This window comes from Grammomys surdaster, unplaced genomic scaffold (genome assembly GCF_004785775.1).
Source record: "Grammomys surdaster isolate TR1022 unplaced genomic scaffold, NIH_TR_1.0 126059, whole genome shotgun sequence".
Taxonomy (NCBI): domain Eukaryota; kingdom Metazoa; phylum Chordata; class Mammalia; order Rodentia; family Muridae; genus Grammomys; species Grammomys surdaster.
In genome coordinates, this window is record NW_021620869.1 from 87,201 (window position 1) to 100,412 (window position 13,212).

At 35.5% G+C, this 13,212-nt stretch overlaps 1 protein-coding gene across 1 annotated transcript; it reads left to right on the forward strand.

Moving 5' to 3' along the window:
* The first annotated feature begins 3,642 nt into the window (after positions 1-3,642).
* On the forward strand, positions 3,643-4,082 carry LOC114610788 (40S ribosomal protein S26). Its single transcript, XM_028755404.1, has one exon. It carries the CDS (start codon positions 3,660-3,662, stop codon positions 4,005-4,007), a length of 348 nt encoding a protein of 115 aa, XP_028611237.1. The 5' UTR covers positions 3,643-3,659; the 3' UTR covers positions 4,008-4,082.
* Positions 4,083-13,212: the final 9,130 nt, after the last annotated feature.

The following is a 13,212-nucleotide window of genomic DNA, read 5'->3' on the forward strand; positions in this document are numbered from 1 at the left end:
CAAATTTATGCACTACTGAATTTCATTGAAATATTTTTAAGGCATAGTATTATCTATTGTTTTATTTATTTAGCTATCTCTGTCATTTTTACAGCAGTCACCAGAGTAAGTATACAATAATGTAGGTGGTGGCATGAAGTCCTTTCCAAAAGCACATGATGTAATCTGACAACACACATCTTTGACATTATTTTTCGATGAAGCTTCAGAATAATTTGCCTTGCTATTCAACTTTATTTTCTGGCTGCAAAGTATTTTCTTCCTACTCTCCTCTCAGTTTCTCAGAAGCAGTAAGATTTACCCAAGGCAATGTTTCCATGTTGTAAATACTACTCAACATGTTCTTCACTTTTGTAATCTCCATATGGTCCTCATTTTCCCAGTTTATCTGTAATTCACTTCTTGATTGCGATGATATTATGTAGCATGTTATTTTCTTCGCCTGTTGCTGTAACTAAACACGATGACGAAATCAACTTAAGAGCAAAGGGATTTTTCCTGCATCCCAGTCAATAAACAGTCAATTATAGCAGGAAAATAAGTCAGCAAGAGACTGGAGCAGCTGGCCTCATTGCAGCCTCAATCAAGCTGTGAACAAAGAACCCATGCTGATGCCATTGCTTTTCTCCAGGTATACAGTCCAGGATCCACTCTCTAGGGAATATCCCACCCACAATTATGATGGACCTTTCTATATCAGTTATTATAATCAAGACTGACCACCACAGACATAACCAGACACTCATTTATCAGATGATTCTAGAGTCTGTTGAAGTAAGAATTAACATTAGTTATTAGTTTCTATATTCTTTAACATATTGAGGCCATAACATTTTGTGATAGTATTACAGTATTCTATAAACATGTTATAAGCTAAAAGCCTTGATTGACTTTGAGGTCTTCTTTTGCTCTGCAATATCTGTTTGTTCTTAATTACTTTTTCTCAAATTGTTTGTATCTTGAGAAATAATGATCTGAAGTCAGAGATTAAAATGCACTTCTTTTCTTAACCAAAAGAATAATCCATACAAGTTTTACCTTCCTATATAAATTAGAATGGCGTGGAGAACAAAGAATATTCCTGTGGTAAGTAAAACTTACATTGATATAGATATTAAAATGTGATACACACTTTCTCCCAAAAGTTTTCTTAAACATTAATCTTCTTGAAAACTGTCTTTTAAAGCAATCTTTTTAGAACAGTCTCCTAAAAACCTTTGGATTTTCTTTATTATTCTCTCTGTCACCTGTTATCAGGTTCTTTTAAGAAATATCAACTTTATCTTGAAATTTTAATCAATTTCAAGTATTTCAGAGTAAAATATTTTATTTAAAAACCATGAATTATCAAAACAAGTTCCTCCCCAAGCAACTGCTTTGAGATGTAAATTACAGTGGATGATCTGAGTATTGTGGCTATCAGGAATATATCAGACACCCTGAAAATTCCTTTTTATACACATAAACCATAAATCATAGTATACAAATCTCTTTATTTGAAAGGTGAGATTTTCCTCGAAGGAATAATTGTTCTTAGTTACACTTGCCTTTCACACCTCCAGAAGGTACTTACAGTAGTGAAGAGGAAAATGAAGCTACCATGTACTTGTATAACAATCCTTTTCTCTGAAAATATTTGTCTCTGTCCCGCCAAAAGGCAAATTGTCACCTTAATATATTTTTTGCAGTTAAATGGCATCCATAATTAAATCTTTTAGAAATCCAGTTAGCCTTGTTTAGCATTAAGACCCAGTTCTTTTTCAGTATATGTTTTAATCTGGGTGGTTAATTTAGAAGAATTATTTTCTTGAAGATAAACACTTTATTATTTACAATTAAGATAAATGTAGTCCTACATGTCCCAAAGACACACAAACACACACACACAAACACACATACACACACACACATGTCAGGTTGCAGTAATTTAAGTATAACAAATCAATGCTTTATGTCCTAAACAGTATGTCATTCCAGAAGAATGGTCTATAAGTGTAAGATAAAGAATGAGAAAGAACATGGCCTCTTTCTTCAGACCCCAGTAATGTGTACAAGCTATTAAGTTTTAACTGATCTAAATCCAAGACAGTTTGATGACTTTTCTGTCTGTATCCTGTGCACATCATTCATTGCTGTATATACCATACTGCATCAACATCTTGTTTGCAAGCTTGTTTTTAAATTAGAGTTTCAGGTTTTTTTAAACAAAGTTTTTCCCTTTAAACTGTATCATGTAACATAGTTTGCATTACAACAGGCCCTGAAAAGTTTCCTGAATGTATGTATGAAAGAAAGCAATAACCATACACTTAACTATCTTTTAAAAATGCTTTGAAATACCAAGTGTGAATTTTAGTACCAGGTAAATCATCACCCAGGAGATGACTTTCAACTTGTATTTTGAAGGATGATGTGAATTATACTCACCCACAGACAAAGCTCAATAGATTTTTTTTTAACTTTTTCAGGATGCATTTAGTTAAACTGCTTAGAGTGCCCAGGCAACCTAAAGACAGCTTGTCAAAATATAGTAGAAATTACATAGGGAAATATGTTGAAGCTCAAACCAGTAAAACTGTACATACCTTCCATGCAACATAAACAAGAATTTATGGACACTGTATACTACAATGTTACTGACTTTTCCTTGATTTTTGTGTGCACAGCTGGAATTTGGATGAGGAGATGATGAAAATAACCCTTTAACAGTGCTCTGAAAGTGAGCCGACAGACCTGCAGCAATGTGTCATGTGGTTGACAGTGCTTGTCACATATTTGGAACTTCGAGGATGGTACCTGTCACTGGTCCTCTGCTTGTCTCATGCTTTTACTGTAGGGGGCAAGTTATCCTGATGTGTCTCCAGATATCTCCATGCTGAGAGCTGAGTAACGCATGAGGAAAGTTTGCCTAAAATAGGAAATAGACATGTCAAGGCATTATTATGGTCAATTTGCCTTAGAGTGGGCCAAAGAAACTAGATCTCCTGTGAAATAAGCCATGGCCACAGATTTACTGTTCTTAATGGCAGTTTTCAGTGTACAGCCCCTGGAGTGTTTTATCCAATAATGTGCACTGACTAGTTTTAAGCCAAAGTCTCAGAGCTGGTCATAGAAGGAAGATTTGGAATGTCACAAATTTAACAGTGCCTTCTTTTTCTTGATTAGAGTCATTCCAGTGGTAATATTTGGCACACTCTACTCAGCATATACTTTTACCTCTTTTTCAAGGTATGCTGCATATTACCACAAAAAATAAAAGTATATACGTTTACAGAGAATTATATTATACAAAGTGTGGAAGGAGCAATCCTTATGGAAAGAGCATTATTTTAGTGCCAGTAATGAGAGAGATTATACTATCATTGCATTCTATATTTGGCAGACAACATATGAATTATTTACTTTGCAGTACAACTAGTATTTTAAAAGGACCCAAGACAAAATGGATTGTCCACAGAGAAGTTCAACTTCACTTAAGACATGTATGGATTTCATGGTACATGAATATATATATAATGTTGCTGTGAATATTAAGCTTAGACTAGGAAAAAAAGGGAAAGAGGTATCTCCTAGTAATGTCAAAAGCTACACCCAAGAAGTCTCACCAAAATAACTGCTTAAATATGAACTGTAGCTCTCTTTCGAGTCTTGGCTCCAAGATGACCAAAAAAAGAAGAAACAACGGTCGTGCCAAAAAGGGCCGCGGCCATGTGCAGCCAATTCGCTGCACGAACTGCGCCCGGTGCGTGCCCAAGGATAAGGCCATTAAGAAGTTTGTCATTCGGAACATTGTAGAAGCCGCTGCTGTCAGGGACATATCTGAAGCAAGCGTCTTCGACGCTTACGTCCTTCCCAAGCTCTATGTCAAGCTGCATTACTGCGTGAGCTGTGCCATTCATAGCAAGGTCGTCAGGAATCGATCTCGGGAAGCCCGGAAGGACCGAACTCCCCCACCACGATTCAGACCTGCTGGCGCTGCACCACGACCCCCACCAAAGCCCATGTAAAGAGGTGGTTTCTTGAGGGCGAAAGGAAAGATGCTTTGGGAAAAATAAAACGCAAGTTCTACTTTGAAAAAAAAATATGAACTGTAAAAGAACAACAGCAATAAACATGTCAAGGTAGACAGGAGAAAGACGTCAAGGCTTTAACCCTACACAAAGAGCTACAGGCACATAAGGAATTCTGAGATCAGGGGAAACCATCTTCCTTAGAGAAAAGCTTATCAGCTGGTTAGCAAATTCTAAATGGTTGGCCCTGAAAACATACATAAAAGTAACATTATAAAGACCCCATTGGTTATAGTTAAGAATATATGTGCACATTCAGCACTCTGTGCGTGTGTGTGTGCACACCTGCATGCATGAAATGAATGATACTTAGTGGAAATAAAACAGGGCATAAATTTGAAAAAAATCAAGGCAGGGTTTATGTATGGGATATATGGGAGGGTTTGAGAAGAGCTTGGGAAATAAGAAATGATATAATTATAATATCAAAAATAGAAGAATAGCCAAATTATTACCATGCAGAAATAAAATAAACCTCATGTTTTGTTAAAATTTGAGCCAAGCTTGAAGCAGTCAATATGTTATATATTTATGTATGTGTACACACACATACACTCATATATAAAAATAATAATTAAAGATCATGAATTTTGGAGAAGTATATAGAACAAATTAGATAGGAGGGAGGGAGGGACAGGTCTGCTTATTTTTGAAGCTCTTAAACATATAAAACTATTTATTAAACAAGAAATCTGTTAATAAGCAATGAGAACTGCAGGAAAATAGTTTTTATTTTAAAGAATGATAATCTGGAGTGAAGAGACACAGGAACCATGATGCAGATAGAAAGGTTATTTAGTAGGTCGTGTAAGACAACTCTTACACATGAGGGCCTGAGTCTGATCTTTAGAGCCTATGTTAAAAGATGGGAAATTAGCATGCAATTGTAATTTCAGCCTTGGGATAGCAAAGGCAAGAGGATCCAAAGTGCTTGCAGACTAAAGCTAGGCTTGCTGGCTCAAGAGTCCATGAGGCCAGCAATAAACACTAGCTCAATGATAAGTTAGACAGATCCAGAGAAACAAATCCTTACACTGATATCTAATCTTGACATGTGCATGTGTGAAAGTTGTACCTTTTCTCTTTTCCTACAACAGAAAAAAACAAACAAAAAATGGAATGCTGTCCATAAGTGGCTAGGGATATGCATGCACCATCAGAGGTGACTTGTAAGAGGATCATTTCTAGGAGTATTTATGATATTTAAAGATCATCTTAGGAATGTTGCAAAAGAGAGTTCTGTCATTGGGTACAAATTGAGACCAAATGACCATAACATACCTTGATGGCTACTAAATTGGCCAGCTAGGTAAGGAGATGGACTCTAAAGATTAATAGTATATATGGTATGAAATCAGATAATAATGCATAACAATGCGATAGAATAGAAGGACAATTTAGAGAGAGAAATATGAGTTGGTAGAGCCCTAATGTATAAAACTGAGACTTCATAAATCAACAAATGAAAAGTTTTCCATATAGCACAGCAAAATTAGCTCATTATCTAAAGAAAATGAAGGTGAGATTGAGTCATTTATCACACACCTATAATATTAGCACTCAGACACAGTCAAGAAGGTTTATGAGTTCCAGGCTAGCTTGCTCAATAATATAGAGATGTTTCCTGTTCCGATTAATAAATAAATGTTTTTCATTAAGAAAGAGAAAGAACAGTGTTGGATTGGAGCAGCTGATCCTAGGAGGAACTGGTGGAAGTGGAAGAGCATATTAAAATATATTGTGAAAAAGTTAATTGAAAAGAACTCCCCCGTTAAAAATGTAGTTCCTGGCTGTAATTTCAACACTTGAGAAGACAATTATTTCTTATTTAAGGTCAGTCTTGGATGTGGAGTAAAAGGATAACTCCAAAACCAAACAACAAAAATAAAATGAGAAAAAGATTGAGGTTGTATCTAAATAATAAATAGCTCAATAATAATAATAATAATAATAAGTATTGGATGGTATCTTTGTAGTAAATCAAAACTATATAAGCCATATATCAAAACCATCCACTTAATTATTTTAAATCCATACATGTAAGAAGAAGGATGTTGATGGCAATTGTAATAAAGAAATGGTAAATATCAAAAAGATAAACATGCTAAATCCAATTTAAATGATTTACAATGTAGAAATGCATTAAAATAATAGATCTCATGATATACATGCATATATATATATTGCATATATATTGATAATATATTAATATAGTATATGCAATTATATACAATATATATTATATTGTATAGATAGATAATACAATATATATTATATATAGTATTTATATATATTATATATATTGTATTATCAATCAAAACAAATTTGCCATTCAAAAGAAAGACAATAGATAACCATAGGCTGACCAATATTACATTGTAAAATAAGAAAAGATATTTGAAGCATATAGATGGAAGGTAATCAAAGGTGCTTTAAGTTCCGTAAGTGAAAACAAGCTGGGTGATTGTGGCATATGTCTTTACTCCCATCACTAGGGAGGCAGAAGCAGGCAGAGTGGAAGCCAGCCTGGTCTACAGAGTGAGTCCAAGGACAGTCATGGACACACAAAGAGACCCTGTCTCTAACAAACAAACAAGCAAGCAACAAACATACAAACTAAAGAAGTAAAATAAGATAAAAAGAAGTGGATAACACCCTAAAAACTGACAGACTATGTGGCTATGAATTTTACAGAAGTAAAACTAAAAACTCTAAGAAATATGTAACCAACCCTTGAAAATAATGAATATAAACTATAAAAATTAAAATCAGTGTTATTAAATGTCAAAAAAAGATATTTGGATTATACAATGTTGCAATCGCATAGGTATACATACTTCCATACTATACTATTGAAAATAATAAATGTAAATCATAAAAATTAAAGTCAGTCTTCAACCAAGTACCATTTTGTTCTCTTCTACACATGTTTCAAATGAGTGAAATTTTTATTTGAAAGTGAGAGCAAAGTCGATAATACATATTAAGCACAAAGGATTCACCATGTAGTGAAACTTTAAAATGATAAATACCTAATGTGTATCTAATCCATTTACTCAGTACCTTCTGGTGGTAAATCACAATGCTATTAAATTTGTGCCTATCTTCTGATTATATTATTGAAACTCCAATTCTCTCTACCATCAAAGGCCAACACTGTCACTGCCTTTGAGTCACTAGAAGTAGAAACAATGTGAGTAGTGACAGGTCTTTACTGTGCCTGCTGAAGTCCCACATGTCTCTTCAGAAAGGGAACTGAATGGGCTCCTGTGGCTCTCAGCAAACCATGGAGAGAGGGGCACTGTATGAACCATTCATAAAAAAAAAAAGAAACAGAAGTGAGAAAAATAGTTATGTGCTCCCCAAACATAGAGAATCTATTTTGTTTCTGGATTCATTATAATTTATAATAAATTTACAGTAGTGAGTCACTACTGTCAGAGAGATAATGAGGGTAGTAATGTCTCAAACTCAGAGAAGATGAAAAGGAAGCGACAAAGATATTTTTCCAGTTTTACTGAGGTGATGATGATATTGGAGCATGGATTTTCATTTGTCAAATCAGAATCAGTTTCTGGAATGTGCTTTTAAAATCTTTAAGAGACAAAACAACTTCAAGCATTTTCCTAGTTAAAGAGAGAAGTCACATTTCCCTAATGCCTATCATGGGGGATATATGATGACACCAGAGAACAGCAGAATCTGGACGAGGGGGGCTGCTGAAGACTCATGCAGTATTTCCCAGTAACTTATAGCTTGAACTCATAGCTTTCAATTGGAATCATGTTGATATGGTTGGTCTTGTATCCATACTCAGTAGTGGGACAAGGCAGGAGGTGTGGATGGAGGAAAGAGGGTTATGTAAATGTAGTACACATATGTGCAATTACAAATTGAATTTAATAATAATGCTGGTTAAAAGTCTTGGTACGTATGCTTTAAATACAATACAAAAAGAAGAAATCACATTGATATTCTGATTAACCCTGAACATTAACTTTATACTTCTATTGTAGATGGGCATAGAAATAAAAACAATCAACGAATATTAACTAAAATAGAAAATTTACATTGAGAAATATAGTGCTATCTTTGCTCCCAAAGCAGGTGTTTTTGCTTTGTTTCCTCTTATGACTGAAATTTAATTACAAAAGCAACTTAGTGGAGAAGACATTTATTTGACTCTCAATTCCAGGTTACCATCCATTGTTGTCAATGAGTTTTGTGAAACAAAAGTTAAATAATTAATCAGGCCCCTAGACAAGAGTTGAGTAATCTTATTTTGTTCTTGGCTTGACTTTGTTCACTCATATACAGTTCAGAATCATCTATTCAAGGAATGATGCCACCCTCTGAGGGTGGTTCTTTTCCAACTCAATTAACCAATAAAGATAAACCACAAGAAGTACTCACAGGACCACTTCATCTAGAGAAACCTTCCTTTAGCCTCCCTTCCAATGGGACTCTAGATTACAATAAGCTGGTAGTTAAAACTTCATCTCATCATAAATTTTCCATATCACATTTGCATTTATTAAGTGGTATTATTTTATCTATTTATTTTTCCATTGTGAAATTTTTCCTTTTATTGAAAACAGATTTTTTCTCATAAAATATGTCCTGTTTATACTTTCCTCTGCCTCTACTCTTCCCTGTTCCCCTTGCCCTCCTTCCCATCATGAACCACTGCCTTTCTGTCTCTCATTAGAAAATAACAAGCTTTTCAGAGATAACAAATCATAACAAAATAAACTATTATGAGATTGAAAAAACCCATCAAATCAAAATTGGATAAGGAAAACAAAATAGAAGGAAGTAGCCCAAAAAGAGGCACAAGAATCAGGGACCCAGTCTTCACACAGTTGGGAATCCCCAAAATACACTAAGCTGAAACCCCGGTGCAGACACATGCAGGCCTTGTGCTTTCTTCAGTCTCTATGAGTTTACATGGGCTTTGCTCAGTTGCTTTAGGGGCCCTGTACACCTGGTGTTCTCCATCTCCTTCAGGTTTTACCATCTTTCTGCCTCCTCTTCTGTGGGGTTCCCTGAGTTCTAAGGAGAGAGTTGACAGAGCCATCTCATTTAAAGATGTGTGTTTCAAGACTCTCTCCCTCTCTTTCTCCCTCTCCTTCTCCCTCTCCCTCTCCCTCTCCCTCTTCATCTCCTCCTCTCCCCTCCTCCTCCCTCTATGTAATGTCTGACTGTGGGTCTCTATACCTGTTCCCATCTGCTGCAGGAGGAAGTTTCTCTGTTGATGGCTAAATAAGGCATTGATCTATGCAGATAGTAGAGTATATTGATAAGACACAACAATTCTTGTAAATCAGCAATTTGAGGGGACTGACACACAAAGAAGAGACAGATTGATAAGGAAGAATACATTGTCAGAAAATATTCTCAATCATCAGTGATAAGGAATGAGTTTCTATTTTCTCATAATATATGATTAGTTTGACTACAGCTCCTTTAGCCAACCACAAGTCACCAAGAAATGGGAAAAAGCTAATGCTGATTAAATCAGATTTTCCTATATTTTATTTATTTTAGCCAGTATTAGATGCTGACCACTAATGAGTCTATGAGCATTCAAAAGCAATTTTTAAAAAATATGTTTATATTTATTGTGCTAGAATCTTGCTATTGTGACCAAATTGACCTTGTTCTTCATTCATGCCCTATATTTCAAAACACTGGGATCATAGGCATGCATTGTTGCACTTTGGTCTGGTATTGCAAGTCAGACTCTGATACTTGTGTGTCACACATAGCAATTTCTAATTGCAATCCCAGGACATTTCTAAATGCCATCATTAGACATATACATGAATTTATCTCTCTCTCCTTTTTCTTAATTTCTGGCTGTTTCAGATAGATATTTTGTGTACACAACTCTTTCATTTAGCAAATCAAGTCTTTGTGACAATCTTCGGCCTCATTTGTTAATATATGACCTATCCATGTCCAAATATAGTGTGTTTTAATTATAGCACAAAATTCCGAGCGATATTTCCATTTAAGTATGGAAATATTAATTTTTGATATAATTTGGCATGATATTAATCTGTGTGTTCAAAATTTTATAGACAAAAATATAAATTCTTGTTTTCCATTTTGCCTTCCTCAGTGTCTTCAACTCTAGATGTCATTGTAATCTACAAGAAAGGAAGTGAGATTTTCATGTCAGCTTCCTTTTTCCAAGAGCACGCGATTTGGGCAGAAGTGGATGAGTGAGATCCTTCCTGTTTTACTCAACAGTTAATTTACTTTGAGCACATCTCTCACCTTAGGAAAACTCTCACTCTCAGCTTTCCTTTTCTACACATGTGAAATATCTGTGCTATTAAATAGATTGAGTTATGGTTTTATCCATTTTCATTTTGTTTAAGTCAGAGACCATGTTGTTCTTTTGGTTAGAGTCAAATTGTGGAATCCCATTTCAATCTCCATGTATCGAATACTACAGTTGTATACAGTAGCACCCAAATACATACAAAACTCTAATGAAAGAGTGGGATATATTCTAAATACTTATTAAATATGACTGTTGCAATTTTCATTGTTGTCTGGAACATTGGTATATATTCTTACCAACTGTTATATTCTTGGATCTTATCTATATTGATATTTATTGGGGATTAATTATTCTTTCTGAGAATTTAACTTTTGCATACTTAGAAAGAAAACTAAGCTACTGAGATGTGCATGGTGTCACACCATAATACTACTTATAATACTAGCGCTCTGGATATTGAGACAAGATTGTGAAGTCCAAGTCAGCAAAACTCTATTTAGAAAAATAAATGAGAGTAATCCATATACTTTCCATTATTTTTTGACTGAGAAATTCTCATCATTCAGCAGTGCTTTCATTTTGCTGTTATTTAATCTTTTTCCAGTTGTTTAGCATCTCCTGAAGTATAAAAGGGAAAGGAGGCATTTTATGATGTCATTTTGTTAAAGAATGGTTTAGGGGGTCTAGCTACAGATTTTTCTGCAGGAAGATTTATTGGAGGGTAACATATATCAATTTCAAAGAAGAATGAGGAAAATAACTGTAGTACAGCTGGCACTGAGTAGAAATAGAATCAAATACTTCCTCTCCCCTGGCCAAGCAACCTCTTGTAGGATATCAAAGCCTATTACATTGGCAGAATGATGGAATTATTCACCATCCTGTTCACATATGTTTAAGAATGATTTTACAGATGCTATGAACTGTTAGGAACCAAAGAAATTTAAAACCTCAAGTTTAAATAGGAGATAAAATATAATCTCTTAAAGATAATTTTTTTCTCACATGAGATGAGTCTCAAGTTGGGGCAGTCATTAGATGGCTGTTTCCTCAGTCTGTGCTTCATCTTTAGCCCAGCACTAATTAACGATACTCTGCTATGCTTGCAGACAGGAACCTAGCATAACTGTCTACTGAGAGGCTTCATTCATCAGTAGATAGAGGCAGATGCCATCATCTAGTGGAACCCAGAAGCTGGTGGAAGAGTGGGGGATAAAAATGAGCAAGTCAGAGAGTTCAAGGAAACAACAGGAAGACCCACAGAGTCACCTAACCTGGGATCATGGGGAATCACAGAGCCTGGGCCACCAATGGGAGAGCATGCATGAGCTGGACTTAGACCCTCTACACATCTTTGGCAAATGTACAGTTTGATCTTCATGTGGGTCCTCTAACAAGTGGAATGTGTGTGTGTGTGTGTGTGTGTGTGTGTGTGTGTGTGTGTGTGTAGGGCTGTCTCTGTCTCTGTTCTGTTCTGTGATATTGGATCCCCTTCTCCATTACTTGTACTGTTTTATTGGGCCTCAGTGGGAGAGCATGTACTGAGACTTGCTGAGAGTAGATGCCCCAGGGTGGAATGGTACCCAAGGGGGGCTTTCCTTCTTTGAGAGGGAAAAGGCAATGGCGGAGGAATTTGTAAAGATGGGACTGGGAAGAGAGGAAGGAGGAGGAAGAACTATAAACAGGATATAAAGTGAACAAACTAAAAATAAATCAATAAAGTCACAAAGTTCAGTAGTGTAAAAAAAAAAAATAAAAACCAAAAGGGAGAGAGAGATTTTTCCAGGTAGGTTCATAAAACTAAGTATAGTTTTTGAATAAATAGCCCTAGAAACTTTTATATGAGCTTAAAAAGAAACATAGAAATTAGGAAAATGTATGCACACTACTGTTTTCCTCAAGTTTTAAAAAAAGAAAAACTAATCTATTTATGCATTTATGCATACAAACAAGAAACATATTTATACTGCATATGAATCTATCTAATGGATACATAGATATAATGAATATATTTATCTGAGAAAAAATACATATCTATAGTTTGGATAATACAAGATCCACAAGAAGGTAAATGAATAATTGTTTCTGAATCTAGAACAACAACTAGTTGTTGTAAACAGGTATATAAAATAACTTCCATATAAAATAACATATAAAATACTAAAAGCAAGGGTTCTATCCAAAGAATGTAATGTACTCTAAAACATGCTGTGATGATAGTCTTCAGGGTTGACTGGATTTCGAACCAGCTGCAAGCCACACCTCTGAGATTTTCCAATGAGGATTCCCTGAGGGGAGAAAACATACCCCAAATACAAGTGTAACTGTCGGTGGTCCCACTATGATGGAGGAGAGCTGTGAGGCTCTGCTGCCACTAAAGACAATGCTAAAGTCCATGACACATACCAACTTCAGAGACCATGTGGATGTCTCTGGTCCATGCTGTCACAGGTAAGAACAAGTAAGTCCATGATTCATGCTCCCACTCTGTGTAAAGGTCAAAGAAGCCACTTTTGCAGTGATACTGATGTCTGTAGACTCACAACTGAGAAGGGGACATAAAAATCTTCTGTGACAACCACTACCCCCAACCCAACCTTCCCCCTCCCAAAATTAAAAGCTTATACAAGAAGCCATTGAAGAGAACTCTTAAAAATTGCAACATGGATGCTCTCTACAATTGATAACTTCTGGCAGAGATGCAGGTGGAGAAAGACTCAGTTTTCTTTAAGGGGCTAGCCACTGAGTGTTTGACCATGCTCCAGTGAGTATACAGGCAATACAAACTGGACTTGTTTTCTTTTTCCTTCCTTCCTTCCTTCCTTCCTTCCTTCCTTCCTTCCTTCCTTC

Coding starts and splice junctions, on each gene's coding strand:
- LOC114610788 (XM_028755404.1), top strand. CDS start 3,660: ATGACCAAAAAAAGAAGAAACAACGGTCGTGCCAAAAAGGGCCGCGGC.